Raw genomic sequence first — 20,385 nt, 5'->3', positions numbered from 1 at the left:
TGTTGATCTTTTCCTGTCACGTCCGTTTGATGATTATATTCACATAGGCATGTAACATTGAAATCGCTTGAATGAAAATTGCATTCAAGGGTTTTAAATTACATTTGACTCTTGTAGAAATTCCAATATAATTACATCTCTTTACGAAGATTTGTTGTCATATCGAAACTTTTCCCCAAAAATTAAAAAGTGGTTAATATATCTAGATATGTTCCATGAATAAGTATTTAAATGTATTTTTATATTAATGAATCAGTAAATCACTATACGTTAAATTTAACGATATTTTAAGCGAGTTATTTTTTTATTTCCTTCTTTTAAAAAAATCTAGTTTTGATTGTTAAGTTAACTATGCGTTGTAATATTGAAGTATTGCTCTTCAAGGCTGAACTAACTGTGTCTAATTATATCATTATGACGTGACAAATCGGGCGATGATTTGAATTACGACAATATTGTCACAAATCTATTACGTTCCCATTGATCAGATGTTCAGCTATCTCTGTGTAGTTTAAATAAAATTGTCAAATAGGGGAATGCAGGCAAATCCGTAACTCTGATTTCAATTACCATCACACTTTCCGCAAACAATATTTCAAGGTCCTTTCTGTCTGTTTTTCTAAACTCTGCCTCCTTCGATATATCGACAAACCCAATAATATCGCCGAAATTTGGCGGGAAACCTGTTGGCAGTGTATCGAGATTTTATATTTCAGTATAAATCTTTCATCGAAGTCAACATATTTTTTTTATTTTTTTTATTACATTTTCCAAAATTTTATGACATAAACATATATATATATATATATACATACAATGCNACAAACCCAATAATATCGCCGAAATTTGGCGGGAAACCTGTTGGCAGTGTATCGAGATTTTATATTTCAGTATAAATCTTTCATCGAAGTCAACATATTTTTTTTATTTTTTTTATTACATTTTCCAAAATTTTATGACAAAAACATATATATATACATACAATGCACATGGGCGTCTAGAATCGCCTTTAAATAATGTACATACTGTTCAAAATATTCCATCACGTATCAGTATTTGTCATACATATATATTTTCAAATAAGTATAAATTCAAATTTTTGATATAAAAAATAAACTTCCGGATTATTATTGTATTGCTGTCTGCGGAAGCTACGCCGAGCAGAGATCAAGCGTCTGGTTGAACGAGACTAGTGCAGTGCCGGGTTACTTCAAGCAACTGTATTTAATGGAAATGAAGGATCTGATTTATGATTTGAGATAGGATTGTCAATACAGATGGTTTATACAGTAGATTGTTTTGTAAGCATGATGGTGAATTGTGATTAAATGGCAACGTTTGTGCGTTGTGGACAATCTTTGTGTTTGGTTATGCCACCCGGGGTTGGGTTTGGCAGAGAAAAGCATTTTCTCAAGCAATTTCCAGCGGTTACGCTCACTTTCTTTCTCTGCAGATTTTTATAGTCTCTCTCTATTGAGTTATGACTTGTGGCTTTTAAAACGACGAGGTCCTATTTGTTTTCATTGTATTTTGAGTTGAAACAATACGCAACACCTTTGCAGCTTGTTATCCCGATTTGCAGACGACATCATCGGGAACCAGGAAAACGGTCTCGTCTAATATGACATTTTCAATGTAAATGAATGTTTTCTCCACGCCGTCAACGTAAACCCTAGAAAAAACCCAGCAACAACATTTTTAAAACAAAGTCAGACGAGTTTGAATTTTATATTATGCCTTTCTTTTAAATTATAAATTATGGAGCGGATTCTAGGGTTGGGACGGGGTATGACACGTTGGAATTCGGAATTCATCCTCGAAATTCAACGGTGACGCTCACGATGGGGATACACGTTTTTTCCCTTTTTGCTTCATTTATACATTTACCTTTAAAGCAAGTTTACAATGCATATCTCTGAATAAAACATCTTGAATACAAACGTAAAATATTAAAAATATTGCAAATTGTTGACACAACACTTACAACAGTCTGTTTCAGAGTACTCATGGCTCATAATAATCACCCGAGAAACGCGTTGAATTATAAATATTCAGACGATATTTGGCAGTGACTTGTACGGTGTGTGTAGCCTGTTACATAATGTATGTTTCCTGGCTACTGTCGTTTTAGACACAGGCTCTTGATAATATATAACTATATTACAAAATAAATAATAATGAAAAATAAAAATAAATGGACAGATCCGGAACATGATCACCCTCTATACATATGTTCATACACAACTGTAAAGAGACCTATCATTGTCCGGACCAGCCCCTTTTTAGTCAGTTTTTCATTATATTTTTGTTTTGTTTTTGCTAAACTCAGGAGCCTGTGGTATAAATTACTCTTTTAAGTTGTGAACGATATATACTTTCACACTTTATACAGTGGCTTATAATTTATTTTTCGGGACTTGTACGGTAGCCCATTGTCGACACATGTTGATATTTGTACGAACACATGTTATTACGGAATCAAAAGAAAATCAATGTATCCCTGTATTAGTTGATGAGATAAAATTAAAACCGAAAATTGCAATCACATCTAGCGCTTTCGCTTATTCATCATATATTATATGCGGAATTAAAGATGAAACCTGAGTCGAAATCGCTCGGAGATCGGTTTGTTTGTGCTTTACGTCCTATTACTGTAACAATGGTCATTAAGGGCGAGCCAAGTTTGGGTGATGGAGGAAAACCGGAATAACCGGAGAAAACCACCGACCTGCGGAAGTGGCTGGCGACGCCTGAACCACTCGGTCACTGCGGCCCCCGCACGAATGTTGTAATTTTCAGAAACGTTAAATGAATATACAATGCATTTTTAAGCAATGAATGTTTTAGCAAATGTTGTTATGGTCCTATAACACACATTGCTATTGATTACAAACCAAATAAAGCCCGGTAGGACCATAACAATATTTGCTAAAATGTTCATTATCTATAGATTACATTTTGATAGAGTAGTTATGCTTTATTTAGTTATTTCGAACAGTTTTTGAACAACAAATCAAGTGTTGACAACAAAGAAATTGATGACGTCACAATAGAGATGTTATAGTCTCATAACAACATTTGCCTTCGCATTGCATTACACTGGCTAATGGGGGTGATTCCTTTCAAGCAAGACGCGGACCAAATTGATGTTTACTGGAAGGATGAGCACGATTTGATCAATATCGTTGTGCCATTTTTAAATAAAATGTTAATCCTATAATAACATTTTAATTCGTTTTATCACTGTTGATCGCACGCGTGTTCTATCCTCTAAAACGGTAGCTGACAGTGTCATAAACGGAGGTCAAATATATTGCCCGAGTGTGTTTGGTATTCGGATCACGCCTGATTGATCAATCGTTCGATCTGTGATATACGAGTCAAAAGTATTGAGCAAGTGAGATAGAGATGTTATAGTCTCATAACAACATTTGCCTTCGCAATGCATTACATAGAGAATAATACATGACTTTTTCCATATCACACCCAGTATCAACCCGAGACTGCAATATCAGCCCGGTGTGATATGGAAAAAGGCGTGTTTTATTCTGTTTATTACATACTTACGAATAAAAACTACTATCTTATGATTTATTTTTATTTTTGAAATATTGAAAAACGATTTTATTTCCAAAAGGGGTGTGATATGGGTCTTGCGGGCTGATACGGGTTTTGGGGTGTGATACGGCGAGGGCTGATATGGGTTAGAGCAATTGTGTCGTATCGCATATACAAAAAACCCGTATTTATTAGTAAGTATGTAATAAAATGGAAGGATGCATGAGCAAATGTAAATATATCATGAATATGTTCACTGACTTGTATGGTAACCCATTGGCGACATGGAAGAAGTAGTCATTGGTGAAAAGGAAGTACTCGGCCCTCCAGTGGTTGTACGTGGTGAAGTTGTCCGTCCTTTGTTCGATGAGTTCTAGGCCGGACAGCAGTGGACTTTGGGGATATTGCGTCGAAATGTTACTGTAAAGAACTATCTTTGTCAAACGCGTGATAATTTTATAGATATAACATTAATGATCATATACTTGGCTCTGCTTACTACGAGTCATTTTGCATATTCGATACTGCAGGCTATGCTTAGGCCATTAGTGAATAGTTTTGCAGCGAAAAAAAACTAAATCTGGGCTTCGGCTCATGGACAGAGGCAGCAAGATCATTCAAGGACAAAAACACTAGGAGAGGACTCGTTCATCCTCGGAAAGACGGAATGAAGTCAAAAAGGTTTACAGAGAAATACGGGCTGCTTTCCCTGGCCAAAAAGTGCTTTATATTACCAAAATGAAGGAAAAATCAGTGATATCTTCCCAATTTCAATAAAAATATTTTATATTTTCCCGACTCATGTAGGAACAGGCTGTTGTAAAATTAAGGTTGAAGAAAACTCTGGCCATATCTTGCCACAATCCAATGGTATTCTACTCGAACCAAAACTTGATCTTTCATATTTGGCCTACAAGGGTCGTATCCGTTCTACTTCAAGTAGAATACGCGCATTGCCTGTTGCCTATCAGCCAAAGTCAGATTTATAAAAGTGGAAATATTTTCATGTTTTTCTTTCTTTATTTTTTTGACAATATCATAACTATCGACGGTGTATGCTATATGATAAAATGGTAAAAAGCTTACGATATATAGCTGTTTCTGTCTATTAAAATGGAAATATTATACAATTGTGGACTTGAGGTGAGGTCTTTCCGTGATTAATGTACCTGGACTGAACAATTTTCATCAGTGACTAAGACTGATGTGAATATTACTCCTAAGGCCGAGGTGAATGTTACTCCTAAGGCCGAGGTGAATGTTACTCCTAAGGCTGAGGTGAATGCTACTCCTAAGGCCGAGGTGAATGTTACTCCAAATGCATTGGTGAATGTTTCTCCTAAGGCTGGGGTGAATGTTACTCCTAAGTCTGAGGTGAATGTAACTCCTAAGTCTGAGGTGAATGTTACTCCTAAGTCTGAGGTGAATGTTACTCTAAAGGCTTAGGTGAATGTTACTCCTTAGTCTGAGGTTAATGTTACTCCTTAGTCTGAGGTGAATGCTACTCTAAAGGCTAAGGTGAATGTTACTCCTTAGGCCGAGGTGAATGTTACTCCAAATGCTGTGGTGAATGTTACTCCTAAGGCCGAGGTGAATGTTACTCCAAATGCTGTGGTGAATGTTACTCCTAAGGCCGAGGTGAATGTTACTCCTAAGGCTGTGGTGAATGCTTCTCCTAAGTCTGAGGTGAATGTTACTCCTAAGGCTGTGATGAATGTTACTCCTAAGGATGAGGTGAATGTTACTCTAAAGGCTAAGGTGAATGTTACTCCTAAGGATGAGGTGAATGTTACGTCTAAGGCTGAGGTGAATGTAACTCCTAAGGCCGAGGGGAATGTTTCTCCTAAGGCTGGGTTGAACGTTACTCCTAAGTCTGAGGTGAATGTAACTCCTAAGTCTGAGGTGAATGTTACTCCTAAGGCTGTGGTGAATGTTACTCCTTAGTCTGAGGTGAATGTTACTCCTAAGGCTGAGGTGAATGTTACTCCTAAGGCTGAGGTGAATGTAACTCCTTAGTCTGAGGTGAATGCTACTCTTAAGGCTTAGGTGAATGTTACTCCTAGGCTTAGGTGAATGTTACTCCTAAGGCTTAGGTGAATGTTACTCCTAAAACTTAGGTGAATATTACTCCTTAGGCCGAGGTGAATGTTACTTCAAATGCTGTCATGAATGTTACTCTAAAGGCTTAGGTGAATGTTACTCCTTAGTCTGAGGTTAATGTTACTCCTAAGACTGTGATGAATGTTACTCCTAAAGCTGTGGTGAATGTTACTCCTTAGTCTGTGGTGAATGTTACTCCTTAGTCTGAGGTGAATGCTACTCTAAAGGCTTAGGTGAATGTTACTCCTAAGGCTTAGGTGAATGTTACTCCTAAAACTTAGGTGAATGTTACTCCTGATGCCGAGGTGAATGTTACTCCAAACGCTGTGTTGAATGTTTCTCCTAAGGCTTGGGTGAATGTTACTCCTAAGTCTGATGTTAATGTTACTCCTAAGGCTGGGGTGAATGTTACTCCTAAGTCTGAGGTGAATGTTACTCCTAATACTGAGGTGAATGTTACTCCTAAGTCTGAGGTGAATGTAACTCCTAAGTCTGAGGTGAATGTTACTCCTAAGACTGTGATGAATGTTACTCCTAAGGATGAGGAGAATGTTAAGGCTGAGGCTAAGGTGAATGTTACGTCTAAGGATGAGGTGAATGTTACCCCTAAGGCTGAGGTGAATTTTACTGATAAGGCTGTGGTGAATATTACTCCTAAAATTAAGGTGAATGTTACTTCAAAGGCTGAGGTGAATGTTACTGATAAGGCTGTGGTGAATGTTACTCCTTAATCTAAGGTGAATGTTACTGATAAAGATGAGGTGAATGTTACTCCTAGGGCTGAGGTGAATGTTACTCCTAAGGCTGAGGTGAATGTTACTCCTAAGGATGAGGTGAATGTTACTCCTTAGTCAGAGATGAATGTTACTCCAAAGGCTGAGGTGAATTTTACTCCTAAGGATGAGGTGAATGTTACTCCTAAGACTGTGATGAATGTTACTCCTATGGATGAGGTGAATGTTACTCTAAAGGCTAAGGTGAATGTTACTCCTAAGGCTGAGGTGAATGTTACGTCTGAGACTGAGGTGAATGTTACGTCTAAGGCTGAGGTGAATGTTACTCCTTAGTCTGAGGTGAATGTTACTCCTAAGACTGTGATGAATGTTACTCCTATGGATGAGGTGAATGCTACTCTAAAGGCTAAGGTGAATGTTACTCCTCAGGCTGAGGTGAATGTTACGTCTAAGACTGAGGTGAATGTTACGTCTCAGGCTGAGGTGAATGTTACTCCTAAGGTTGAGATGAATGTTACTGATAAGGCCGAGGTTAATATTACTGATAAGACTGTGGTAAATGTTACTCCTAAGACTGTGATGAATGTTACTCCAAAGGATGAGGTGAATGTTACTCCTAAGGCTGAGGTGAATGTTACGTCTGAGACTGAGGTGAATGTTACGTCTAAGGCTGAGGTGAATGTTACTCTTAAGGCTAAGGTGAATGTTACTCCTAAGGCTGAGGTGAATGTTACTCCTAAGGATGAGGTGAATGTTACTCCTAAGACTGAGGTGAATGTTACTCCTTAGTCAGAGGTGAATGTTACTCCAAAGGCTGAGGTGAATTTTACTCCTAAGGATGAGGTGAATGTTACTCCTAAGACTGTGATGAATGTTACTCCTATGGATGAGGTAAATGTTACTCTAAAGGCTAAGATGAATGTTACTCCTAAGGCTGAGGTGAATGTTACGTCTGAGACTGAGGTGAATGTTACGTCTAAGGCTGAGGTAAATGTTACTCCTTAGTCTGAGGTGAATGTTACTCCTAAGACTGTGATGAATGTTACTCCTATGGATGAGGTGAATGCTACTCTAAAGGCTAAGGTGAATGTTACTCCTAAGGCTGAGGTGAATGTTATGTCTAAGACTGAGGTGAATGTTACGTCTCAGGCTGAGGTGAATGTTACTCTTAAGGCTAAGGTGAATGTTACTCATAAGGCTGAGGTGAATGTTACTCCTAAGGCTGTGGTGAATGTTACTCCTTAGTCTGAGGTGAATGTTACTCCTAAGGATGAGGTGAATGTTACTCAGATCAGATTCGTAATTCATGGAATTGCAAAAAGAAGTCCACAATCCTTTTTCTAGATGTTATATTATAGTCAACTAAGCTATCCTCCTGTTACATTTGAAAAACTCTAACTGAAAAAAAATATGTTTTAGTCCGTTATAACATGATCCTTTTTTATTCTTTGAGTCTTCCAAGATATCAAAGTGGATGATTTTCAGAATGAGGTCTGAAAGCTATTTAAAGAACCAGAGTTGGAGATCAGCACCAGTCATATCATAAACAGCACTAGCTGTTCTCTGTAAGGGGAGACTACTGTATGAGATTGACATTATACGCTATATCCTATATCATATCAACCCTCGCCCAATAGGGTCCTGTTGTCATTTAGATAGACATTTAAGATTGATTTTTTCGTTTGTAATTGTCCAGGAAGACATTTGTATACAATATAAAGAATCTCAAGTTTGTTTCCAATTCTTCCGATTTTCATAAATGTCTATTCAGTTATTGCTCTGATTATTTACATCAACGGAATCCGAGTCTAGATCCTCTTACTGAATAACTGTAATAATGATAATGATAATGGTTATTCAGGTAAAATATACATGGCAAACATAAAATTACATTACACAAGCAATGAGATCCCAGAATGGTATTTGATGAAAGACTAACCTTCAGATATCACAAAATGCATATGACTAAAAATTATATTATTTCGAGTAAAAAGCATATATTCAGCACTAGGTAGTAGTATTATCACAGTTTGTATGAATATCACATAAGATTTTGGAGGTACAGACAGTGAATAATAATCTTGAACTGGTAATCTTTTACCTAGGATGTCCCATGAAAGTTTTGAGAGAGAAAAAACTTATAAAAAAACTGAATGCAAATATGGTAAGGGAATGCGCTAATTTTCTTTCAGTCACCGTTCCTTCTATAAAATATACTTACTAAGTCGTACATTGGTGATACGGTTTCTTCGGGGCAGGGAATATATCATATTCTTTCCCGTTGTCATAGTGATATAAATAGGTGTATAAAGGTCTCCCAAGGTGTGAGCATGCGTAGTCAAATCCATCCTCTTCGTGGGTGTGGTTACTGGGGTTGTCTTATGGGTAAGAAAAAAGCTATAAATATTCTATATAATTAATTAATACCTGCTGAGTTTTTGTGATTGCAAATGGGCGTAAAACACACGCATGACGTGTCGGGCAAGGCACGTTATGCTATATAATACAAGCCAATCATATGAAGTGTATCTTAAAATTCAGAGGGGAGGGGGGGGGGGGGGGGGCCACGGGTACATATACAAAACAAAGGTAGAGTATAAATGTTCAACAGATATGTTACAAAAATATAAACTGTGCATGGAAAATGTACAAAATATACGAGTAAAATAGGCAAGAAAAATACAAAATACACGTGAAAATATTTGTATACACGTTCCAAAAATATAAAATCGCATGCACATTAAGAAAAGTCCCATACGTGCCTTGCATGTTGTGCAGGCATATTCATTTCCCGAGAAGATCATTCTTAACTGAAACACAATTTAAATTTTAAAAGACGGACACAATGCACGTCAAAAAAGGCAAGACACCTCAAAAGACACCATACTCACCCTCCGACGTACTGTAGCTATCAAGTCGCATCTTACGTGTTAGTCCGTTGACATACCATCCCGTGGGGATGTATTCATGATCGTTCTGCACGTAAACACACGCCTTTGGTAAAGTAAAAATTAGTATGCCTCATAAATATAACAGCGTGTCTGATTAGATCAACTATATAGATCATGCATGTATGACGGTGAAAGCAAATATCGTTTTCTGCCTCACGCGCTCGAGTTTCCCGGTCATATTTTAATTCCCTTATTCGGAGGCTCTCTAGAAAGAGCCACACCATCCGAATTCCGATTGACTGAAGCAGACGACAAAAAGAGTGTGTTTACAGATGTACAAACTGATCTGATTTATCTAAACAACTTTAGACGCAATTTATTTTTTAGACGCAATTTTATCAAACAAAATGTTTACCTTGTATGTAGTAGGCCATTCTGGTAACTGTACTTTCAGTGTTTTCGAAAGGACAAAGAAAACCGGAAGCCATTGAAGAAACGATTTCATTGTGAATACTGAATTAACATATGATCTTGTGTATGTATCTCGTTTGTACACGTAAACGTACACACATACGGGCGAGGTACGTGTGTGGAGTCACGGTCTCCCTTGGCCTGTACCAGGTAGATAACACCCCTGATTAGAGACACATACTGGTTTATCAGTTATGGTTATCACTTTTGTATCCCCAGTACGTAGTCCGAAATAACTGATATATAATGATATCGTTTTAAATTTATAATGTGGCTGATTTACCCCTACCCCTGTCAATAAAGCAATAAATAAATTAATTACTATTTAAATAAAGTAAGATGAAATAAAATAAAATCGAAATTTTGGAGTACTTAATTATTTAATATACGTTGTTTTTAACTTATAACCCTAAAACCAGTATCATATTTGAATAGGTTCAAAATAAGGATATGTTCGGGTATTTCCGTCATATTGCTATTAAAGTAATCCTAGCACTAATTTTGTCGTGACGTAAACATACGGAAACTCCCGAGTGTTTTCCGATTAACGTTTGGCGGCTAACAACTGGTAACCGAAAGCGTCCCGTACGAAACCTCTCCCCTCGTCGCGTCATATATGCCGGGCTAGAGGCACAATTTAGGCGAATAATATATAAGATGCTGCTACACTGTATAAATATTGACGAATGCGCCAGTTTATTACAAAAACCAGACTTGGTTTTCGATACGGAATTCACGTGTATTGCATGTTTAACATATTAATTTGCCGTTATCAATAAAGTAGTCTAGTTACAATGTACCTATTAAACTTATAGGACTAAACCAGCCAGACGAACAATCTATCTGTGGAAAAGAGCCAGGCCTTGAAGGAGGAACTGAAGAGCAACATCCAAAACTTCGGTACACAACCATACAACAGCATCAACGATATGTGGAATAGCTTCAAGGACACTCTCTCTAGAGTCATAGACAAACACGTCCCCACACGTCGCACACTTGGTAGATACTCGCATCCATGGATGACAAAAGGACTACGCAGACGCAAACGAAAGCAGAGAGCCTACTCACTAGCTAAGCGTATACCGCGAACCCATGGGACACCCAACGGTATAAGAGATTGAAGGCCGAGCTCCAGAAGGAATCAAAACGTGCTGAGAGGAATTACCTGGAGGAAAAAGTCACCAGTAACCTCGCAGAAGATCCCCGAAAATTCTAGTCCTATATGAAGGGTAGGAAGCAGGACTCCAGCGGAATCACTTCACTTCAACAGAGATGGCTTCCTTCGCAGTGTCACGCCGACCAAGGGCCACTATACTTAATCAACAGTTCCAGTCGGTGAACACTAGAAACACTAGAAATTTAGAAGGGGTCTCTGGTGCCCGGCTATTCGATGGCTTTTGAGAGCAATGATTAAGTGTTTGAATTCCTCAATATTTAGAAAAAAAATTTAGAACTTAAATAAAATTCCTTATATTAAAATGACTGAACACCCAGTAGACCCCTAGCAATAAAGCACCTTTGAATGACCAGGGGTCACACTCACTTTCGTTATTTGCAAAGAAAGGAAGAGAGAGTAGCTGTACATGTTGCACCTTGAATTTTGAGGATGGCAATGGCGGTTCTTGACTAATGATTATCGGACAACACCGTGACAAAAAAAATACAAGTGAAATAGGGTGTACATTTGAGAATTCTTGATGTGCATGCAACTGCTTATTTGCTTACATGGCAGCTAAGCGCTTGGTAATTGTTAGGCCTACGCTTTATATCAGACCTGATAGGCAAATTATACTGAACTGATTTTGCTTCAAGTCACTTCATAATTTCCCGCGCGGAAACTCAAGCACTTATACGACATTGATCAACCAAAATCTCGGTTATACAGGTCTAGAATGGGGAACAAAGACAGTAGACTTACAACCGTCGTTGATGAAAACGACGAAGAAGATGGAACGGACATCCAGGAAGAGGACTCAAATATCGACAGAGAGGAAAAATCGATTAATGAAATACCATTTAAAACAGAGACACAAGAACTGTCGCCGTTAATGGTTCAGGTAGCCTTACAGTAGCAGTGGCAATTACGTAAATCAAATAGTCCATCTTTGATATTCACTTCTTATGTAAGGTAACACAACTAAATAATGTGAGGCCAGATTCACCTGGATACAGTATAATATTTATAGGCATTTTCTTGTTTAACACGATACCGCCAATTCTTACCTCTCCGTCTTAACTGTGTAACGAATTCATTCTTTCCTGTTCTGCGGTAGAATCAGTAAACATCTCAAACATGCGTAAAGAACACAGTTGGAATCATACATATTGTTGTTAATTTGATTTTTCAGAAGATCCGGCGCTGTCTGTGTTCCCTTCCACTAGCCAAGCCGGTACTAACAGACCAAGTGTTAGAGAACCTGACCAGCCAAGTCGTGGTTCGAGAGTACGAATCTGGTCAAGATGTCGTTTGCAAAGGTTAATACAACCAGATTCATAAGAATCTCTAATAGACAGAGATGTACCTTTAAGTTTAAATGAATAGAGATATCTTTAAAAGTAATAACTTAACATGTCTTTAACTATTAGGGACAACAACAAAAAAAGATATATCTTTAAATCAATTAGATCTATCTTTAAATGTGATTAATATATATCTATTAATATAATTAAGATATCTTTAATTGTAATAGAGATATCTTTGAAATACATAGAATCTTTCATTCAATTTCAAATAGAGATTTCTTTAAATGTAATACAGATATATTTAATTGTAAGAGATATTTCTGAAAAACAATATAGATATCTTTAATTGAATAAGACATACCTTAAAATGTAATTAAGATATATCTTAAAATGTAGTTAATATATATATTAATGTAATGAATATTTATTTATTTGTAATAGAAATACTTTTAAAAGGCATAGATATCTTTAATTCAAATAGAGATATCTTTAAATGTAGTAAATATGTAAATATGTCTTTTAATTGTAATGGAGATATCTATCAAAATAAATAGAGCTGTATCAGTTTGTAATGAGATATCTCCTAAATTGAATGATATCTAGTATAACTAATGTATTCGTCATATTAATTAAAACTTAATTTTAGCTTCTTTTTTTTTTTCATTTCTTCCTTTTTTAAACATTCAGTATGAAAGATCATGAAGTTGCATAATTTAATGTGTTGGGAATAATGTTTCTTTTACTTTACACAGGTTTAAGGTCGTGTGGAATATACGTTATAGAGAAGGGGCGTGCTGAGGTTATGACCTCAACAGGGGAGGTCATGGCAGATTTATTCGAGGGAGACTACTTTGGGGAGGTTTCTGTTCTGTATGATGTGCCCTGTACAGCCAGAGTTCGAACAAAAGGGAAATGTCGGCTTCTTTTACTGGATGGCAAGGTCAGTCAGAAGCTTTTTGGCAAGGTCAAGGTCAAGATGGATATGATTGATTGGTTTGTTGCTAAACGATACATCCCACCAGATAGTTCAAATATCGACCATGACAGAATCGTCCGGAGGATGGTATTTACGTATCTCAGAAAGGTTGTTATTTATAAAATCATAATTATGTCATAACTGGGTAATGTTAAAACTTCCTTTTGAAATCTTGTGAATAAGATGTAATCAAAAGTATGGCAATTTGTTTTACCAAAATGTTTCAAAATTCGAAAAAGCGATTTTGATTTATTGATGCATACATTTTTGACCAAAAACCAAAGATAGTTCTAGATTTTTAGACTTTTTGCAAGATATCTTAAAATATAATATTGAAAACCGTTTTTTTAGATTTTGAGAATCGTGCTAAAAGTAATAGTTTTATGGGAAAGATTTGTAAGGTGATGAATTTTTGAATAATTATAATGTGATGAATATTTTTTTTATGAATGGCAACGAGGGTGGTCGGGTGGTGCAGTGGATAGCGCACTTGCCTTTCACCAAGGTGGCCGGGGTTCGATTACCCAATCGGATGTGAAAAGGTATGGGGTTACCTGCCCGACCACGTGTGTTTTCTCCAGGTACTCTGGTTTCCTCCCACATTAAGACCTCCCGCGCTCTAACATCCAGGCCAATAAGAATGATTAATATAAGTTAAAATAACTTTTTCATAATTGTTGTAAAATAAATAAAGTTTATTTATGAATGGCAACGATCAGGCACCATCTCTTTGAATTTGAAAGATGGATACTACCATGCTTTTGACCAAGTGAATGAACTAGATCATACATTTCTTGAAGTTCATTTAGAGCAGCAATACTTAAATAGCCTCTTTTTGACTCAGATTTAAAAAAAAAAAAGTGCAAACTAATTTTTATATATTAATACAGAAAGATAAGAAACTGCAGTTAAAGTTTGCATTTGATCTCCCATCTCTGCCGACAGTAGCCATGAAATAATATATATGTAACAGGCTATGCATATTATACAAGTCACTGCAATATATCATTTAAATCTTCTTTTTAATTCTATAATTGGCAAGAATGAATCAGAAATATGAGCGTCAGGAAAACTGATATAAGAGAACTGTGAATGGCATGTTAAGCTATGCAATATTTTGTATCAATTGCTATTTGGGCACATTGACATTTTGTTTGAAGTAAAATTAAAATGAAGTATCTAAATTTAAAAATAGTTCATATCTTTGGAAAAATGGGAAAAGATCCATAAGTATATCGAAAAAAAAGCTATTCTGTCAAAATGTAAAAAAAAAATCCATTTACATGGGTACCCCATCCTCGATACACCAGGGGGTTACGCTTACTTTTGCTGTCTGCATCCCTGGAATTTGTCATAACAAAGTTAAAGGCTCAGTTTGCACCGCCTTGCGGATGAGACGAGAAGACTAGTTTGATCCTTTGATGTACATCCATTTAAGAATCTGTCGGTGGCCTGACAATAAAATTGACTTGCTTTGAAGTCTATCAGCTTAGCGATTGGTCAAGTCTTTTTACCTGAGACCAAGCAAATTCCATAGCTAGCCTCTCGCCTTCAATTTCGTCATGGCATATTGCATGGGTGCAGAGAGCACAAAAATGAGCGTAACCCCTGGAGTATGGATGTATAGACCCAAGACATTATTATACTTTAGAGTTAACTTATTATTAAAGGACTTATAACACTATATTGTTTAGCATACAAGTAAAAGCATAACAGCAGTGAGAAAAATTGGCCAAAAAGAAACATTTTTAAAAATGAATTTACAGTAAATCAATCTTTGATAGGTCCCAGTATTTGCAGACTGGTCTGATTCAGCACTGAGGAGTCTTGTGTTGGAAATAAAACCGGCCCTGATCATCTTGTACCCACCCAGCTCCGTGGTCGCTCTGCATGGGGATCCACCTGTTTCAATCAACGTTATTATCAGGGGGAGGTAATTAAGCCATCGCCAAGAGAAGTAATTAAGCCAGTGATTGCAAAAGGGAAGTTATAATAGCCATTGCCAAGGAGAGATAATTAACACCATTGCCAAGGTGAAGTAATTAAGCCATGGCCAAAGGGAGGTAATTATGCCATCTCTGGCGAAGTATATGAAGGGATCGCAAAGGGAGGTAATTTAGCCATCGTCAATGGGAGGTTATTAAACCATCACCAAAGTGATCCTCAGGGGGGATAATGTCATCCTCAGGGGAAATAATTAATATCATCGTCAGGGGGATAATCAATGTCATCCTCAGGGGAAATAATCAATATCATCGTCAGCTGGGATAATGTCATCCTCTGGGGAAATAATCAATATCATCATCAGGGGAAATAATCAATGTCATTCTCGGAAAGTAATCAATATCATTGCAGGGGGGAGGTTATCAATGTCATCCTCAGGGGAAAAAATCAATGTCATCCTCAGGGGAAATAATCAATGCCATCCTCAGGGGAAGCTATTAATGTCATTATCAGGGGGAGTAACCAATGCCCTCCTCAGGGGGGATAATCAATGTCATTATTGGGGGAATAATCAATGTCATCTTCAGAGGAATTATCAATGTCATTTTCAGGAGGAAGTAATCAATGTCATCCTCAGGGGGAGTTATCAATGTCATCCTTAAGGGGAAAGTTATCAATGTCATCCTCAGCGGGATGTTATCAATGTCATCATCAGGGGGAGTTATCAATGTCATCCTCAAGGGGAAAGTTAGCAATGTCATCCTCAGGGGAAAGTTATCAATGTCAACCTCAGGGGAAAGTTATCAATGTCATTATCAGGGGAAACTTATCAATGTCATTATCAGGGGGAATAATCAATGTCATTTTTGGGGAATTATCAATGTCATCTTAAGGGGAATTATCAATGTCATCTTCAGGAGGAAGTAATCAATGTCATCCTTAGGGGATATAATCAATGTCATCCTCAGTGGGAAGTTATCAATGTCATTATCAAGGGGGGTAGGGTATCAATGTCATCCTAAAGGGGAAGTTATCAATGTCATCCTCAGGGGAAAGTTATCAATGGCATTATCAGAAGGAATAATCAATGTCATTTTCGGGGAATAATCAGTGTCATCTTCAGGAGGAAGTAATACATGTCATCCTTAGGGGATATAATCAATGTCATCCTCAGTGGGAAGTTATCAAGGGGGGGGGGGGGTTGTTATCAATGTCATCCTCAAGGGGAAGTTATCAATGTCATCCTCAGGGGGAAGTTATCAATGTCATTATCAAGGGGGAAGTTATCAATGTCATCCTCAGGGAAAGTTATCAATGTCATTATCAAGGGGAAAGTTATCAATGTCATTATCAAGGGGAAGTTATCAATGTTTTCATCAGGGGGATGTTATCAATGTCATCCTCAGGGGAAAGTTATCAATGTCATCCTCAGGGAAAAGTTATCAATGTCATTATCAGGGGGAAGTTATCAATGTCATTATCAGGGGGAAGTTATCAATGTCATCCTCAGGGGAAAGTTATCAATGTCATTATCAGGGGGAAGTTATCAATGTCATCCTCAGGGGAAAGTTATCAATGTCATCCTCAGGGGAAACTTATCAATGTCATCCTCAGGGAAAGTTATCAATGTCATCCTCAGGGGAAAGTTATCAATGTCATTATCAGGGGAAAGTTATCAGTGTCATTATCAGGGGAAAGTTATCAATGTCATCCACAGGGGAAAGTTATCAATGTCATTATCAAGGGGAAAGTTATCAATGTCATCCTCAGGGAAAGTTATCAATGTCATTATCAAGGGGAAGTTATCAATGTTTTCATCAGGGGGATGTTATTAATGTCATTCTCAGGGGGAAGTTATCAATGTCATCCTCACGGGGAAGTTATCAATGTCATCCTCAGGGGCAAGTTATCAATGTCATCCACAGGGGGAAGTTATCAATGTCATCCACAGAGGGGAGTTATCAATGTCATTCACAGAGGGGAGTTATTAATGTCATTAGCACGGGGAAGTTATCAACGTCATCCTCAGGGGGATGTTATCAATGTCATTCTTAGGGGGATGTTATCAATGTCATTCTCAGGGGGAAGTTATCAATGTCATTATCAGGAGGAATAATCAATGTTCTCCTGAGGGGGAAATTATCTTTGTTGTCATAGGGGAAGTAATTGATCTATGTAGGGAAATAATTGATGTCTGTAGGGGGAGTAATTGATGTCTGTAGGGGGAGTAATTGATGTATGTAGGGGAAGTAATTGATGTCTGTAGGGGAAGTAATTGATGTATGTTGGGGAAGTAATTGAAGTCTGTAGGGGAAGTAATTGAATGGAACTAATTGAAGTCTGTAGGGGAAGTAATTGAATGGAAGTAATTGATGTATGTAGGGGAAGTAATTGATGTATGTAGGGGAAGTAATTAAATTGAATTAATTGATGTATGTAGGGGAAGTACTAGAATTGAAGTAATTGATGTATGTGAGGGAAGTAATTGATGTATGTAGGGGAAGTAATTAATGTCTGTAGGGGGAGTAATTGAAGTATGTATGGGAAATAATTGATGTATGTAAGGGGATTAATTGATGTCTGTAGGGGAAGTAATTGATGTATGTAGGGGAAGTAATTGATGTCTGTATGGGGAGTAATTGATGTCTGTATGGGAAGTAATTGATGTATGAAGGGAAATAATTGATGTCTGTAGGGGGAGCAATTGATGTCTGTAGGGGGAGTAATTGATGTATGTAGGGGGAGTAATTGATGTATGTAGGGGAAGTAATTGATGTCTGAAGGGGAAGTAATTGATGTCTGTAGGGGGAGTAATTGATGTATGTAGGGGAAGTAATTGATGTCTGTATGGGGAGTAATTGATGTCTGTACGGGAAGTAATTGACGTATGAAGGGAAATAATTGATGTCTGTAGAGGAGTAATTGATGTCTGTAGGGGGATTAATTGATTTTTGTAGGGGGAGTAATTGATGTACATAGGGGAAGTAATTGATGTTTGTAGGGGGAGTAATTGATGTCTGTAGGGGGATGTCTGTATGGGAAGTAATTGATGTCTTTAGTGGAAGTAATTGATGTCTGTAGGGGAAGTAATTGATGTCTGAAGAGGGAGTAATTGATGTCTGTAGGGGGAGTAATTGATGTCTGTAGGGGTAGTAATTGAAGTATGTATGGGAAGTAATTGATGTCTGTAGGGAGAGGTCTGTATGGGGAGTAATTGATGTCTTTAGGGGAAGTAATTGATGTCTTTAGGGGAAGTAATTGATGTCTGTAGGGGGAGGTCTGTATGGGAAGTAATTGATGTCTGTAGGGGAAGTAATTGATGTCTTTAGGGGAAGTAATTGATGTCTGTAGGGGAAGTAATTGATGTCTGTATGGGGAGAAATTGATGTCTGTAGGCGAAGTTACCAATGGCATCAGGAGGGAGTGATCACGGGGATAACATAAATGTCATCATCAGGGGAAGTAATTAACCCTTTTTAAGGGGAGATAATTCCCTATGTCATTTGGTAAGGTATTTTCCCTTAATAAGGGGAGGTCATTAACTTCATCATCAGAGTGAGTACCTACCCCACTTTTAAGGGGAGATAATCAATCGTTCATTATCGAGGAATATACATTTTTAGTTACATGTAAGATCTTATGAACATCATTATAGGAGGAAAGTCCAATAACATTGTATCATTCTGTATACATTTATGGTTTTGTGATGTCAGGGCAGCTCTAACTGACCAGGATTGTTTGACCTTAGCCGAAGTGGATGCACAGACTGACCCTTTCGTCATTGGAGAAGAAAGTAAGCCCCAATGTGCTCATGTTTTGTTTTTTCTTATTTGGAGTGACAAACAAGCAGAATTTTACACCAGTTATATTTGAATGATTATTTCATTTGAATTTTTTTCATTTAAGCATTAAACAGCATTCTGTTCCATGTTATATATAGGACTATAACACGGAACAGAATGCTATTTTATGCTTATATTTACATTCTTAATTTTTTTAATCCTCATTTCTCAGTTCATAAGGCATTTGTGAAATTGAAATTTGCAGTGTTTGTTCAAGAGGTAGAAAATTGCTCACTGAATGTTGTCTCGTGACTTTTCCCGTAAAAAAATATAGTTTGTGGAAATAAACACAAAAACATTGATACTATTTCCATAATTTAATCAATATATTCAATTCACATTTTATAAAAGTCTTGCATAGAAAGGTGAATATTATTGAACCATACTGGGTTTTTTTTGCTTATCTGCTTCCTAGTGCGGAGGGGAATAACGATCTGGTAGTTTGTCGGACCCGTGGAGATATCACTACGCCTGTGTTATGGTCTCATAACATGGAAGTGGCCTTGGTAGTGTTTAATATAGTGGCAATGGAGTGCAAATGTTAATTAATCTTTAAAGTTAAAGTTAATCTTTTCTATTTTTGTAGCAGATCTGAATCTCGGAATGTATATTATATAGTGGACTCTTCTGTTTGAATGTTTATTTTATGCTGCTTACCATCTGCTATTAGAAAGTCAAATACCCTGGCCAAGTTCAAGAGGGACATCAAAACTCACCTCTCCACGTCTGGATTATAGAATCCTTGCAAACACGTCATGTAAATACCACCCTTTCATTTGTTCAATTATGTGCACATTGCTTGCTTAAATGTATGAAAGTGATTGTACCGGTAAGCCTTTGTTTTTGTTTACACAATTATAACCATTACTATTATCCATATGTTGGAAAGCGCTTTAGAGTAATTTTACAAATTATATAGGGCGCTATATATAAATTGTGTATACGGTATCATTATTATTATAAAAAGACAATTATCATATAGTTTGATGTGGATATGTTATATAGTTATTACAAGAAGTTCTGGCATAGTTAAGCACTATCTAATCACTTACATTGTAAGTATAATATTGAATAAAAAGCTTTTCACTCTTTCATGAGAGAGCAAAGAAAAAGTGACTGCCCATTCTGGTTATTTAGTATGATACTGGCCACTAATATTAAAACCTACAGCGGAGCGGTAGTACAAGTTTGTATAATCCTCTTCAGATTTTAGGAAATGAACTTTCCTGCTATGTTTTTCCAGATTTTAAGATTTAAGTAATTTTTTTTTATCTAAACATTGCAACAGGGAACTGTTTCTTGTTATTTTCTCTTTTATAAAGTCCCTAAAATGAAGTGGGGCACTTACTGTTTTGTTTTTGCTGCATTTCTTCTTCTTATGCCCCCGCCATAAAATGGGGGGGGGG

At 37.0% G+C, this 20,385-nt stretch overlaps 2 protein-coding genes across 4 annotated transcripts in view; one reads left to right on the top strand and one right to left on the bottom strand.

Annotated features, from left to right (window-relative positions):
- Positions 1-1,049: 1,049 nt before the first annotated feature.
- LOC110454195 lies at positions 1,050-10,635 on the bottom strand. Of its 2 annotated transcripts, none has more exons than XM_021503573.1 (5): positions 10,555-10,635; positions 9,284-9,386; positions 8,614-8,770; positions 3,820-3,978; positions 1,050-1,672 (listed from the first exon to the last, which is right to left on the bottom strand). In XM_021503573.1, exons 2-5 carry the CDS (start codon positions 9,312-9,314, stop codon positions 1,567-1,569), a joined length of 453 nt encoding a protein of 150 aa, XP_021359248.1. In that variant the 5' UTR covers positions 9,315-9,386; positions 10,555-10,635; the 3' UTR covers positions 1,050-1,566. The 2 variants fall into 2 exon arrangements, with proteins under 2 accessions (XP_021359248.1, XP_021359246.1); XM_021503571.1 differs by lacking the exon at positions 10,555-10,635 and adding an exon at positions 9,699-9,814.
- A 984-nt stretch (positions 10,636-11,619) lies between these two features.
- The window catches only part of LOC110454183, an 18,695-nt gene continuing 9,929 nt past the window's right edge, over positions 11,620-20,385 (top strand). The window contains exons 1-6 of one of the 2 annotated variants that reach the window (XM_021503559.1): positions 11,620-11,811; positions 12,103-12,229; positions 12,970-13,301; positions 14,978-15,126; positions 18,851-18,930; positions 19,650-19,736. In XM_021503559.1, the coding sequence (XP_021359234.1) occupies positions 11,647-11,811; positions 12,103-12,229; positions 12,970-13,301; positions 14,978-15,126; positions 18,851-18,930; positions 19,650-19,736 (940 nt within the window). In that variant the 5' untranslated portion in view covers positions 11,620-11,646. The remainder of the gene's footprint in view (positions 11,812-12,102; positions 12,230-12,969; positions 13,302-14,977; positions 15,127-18,850; positions 18,931-19,649; positions 19,737-20,385) is intronic. The other variant, XM_021503560.1, reaches the window with a different exon arrangement.

Source organism: Mizuhopecten yessoensis, unplaced genomic scaffold (assembly GCF_002113885.1).
Source record: "Mizuhopecten yessoensis strain PY_sf001 unplaced genomic scaffold, ASM211388v2 scaffold7713, whole genome shotgun sequence".
Taxonomy (NCBI): Eukaryota; Metazoa; Mollusca; class Bivalvia; order Pectinida; family Pectinidae; genus Mizuhopecten; species Mizuhopecten yessoensis.
The sequence above is the reverse complement of the archived record's forward strand: the minus strand, read 5'-3'. Positions and strand labels throughout refer to the sequence as shown.

Excerpts from the sequence above, each read along its gene's own strand:
- LOC110454195 (XM_021503571.1), bottom strand. The coding sequence starts at position 9,788 with ATGAAATCGTTTCTTCAATGGCTTCCGGTTTTCTTTGTCCTTTCGAAA. Across the intron at positions 8,771-9,283 it reads TAGCTACAGTACGTCGGAGG|ACAACCCCAGTAACCACACC; the intron begins GTGAGTATGGTG and ends CTTACCCATAAG. Across the intron at positions 1,673-3,819 it reads GCCAATGGGTTACCATACAA|GGTTTACGTTGACGGCGTGG; the intron begins GTCAGTGAACAT and ends GGTTTTTTCTAG.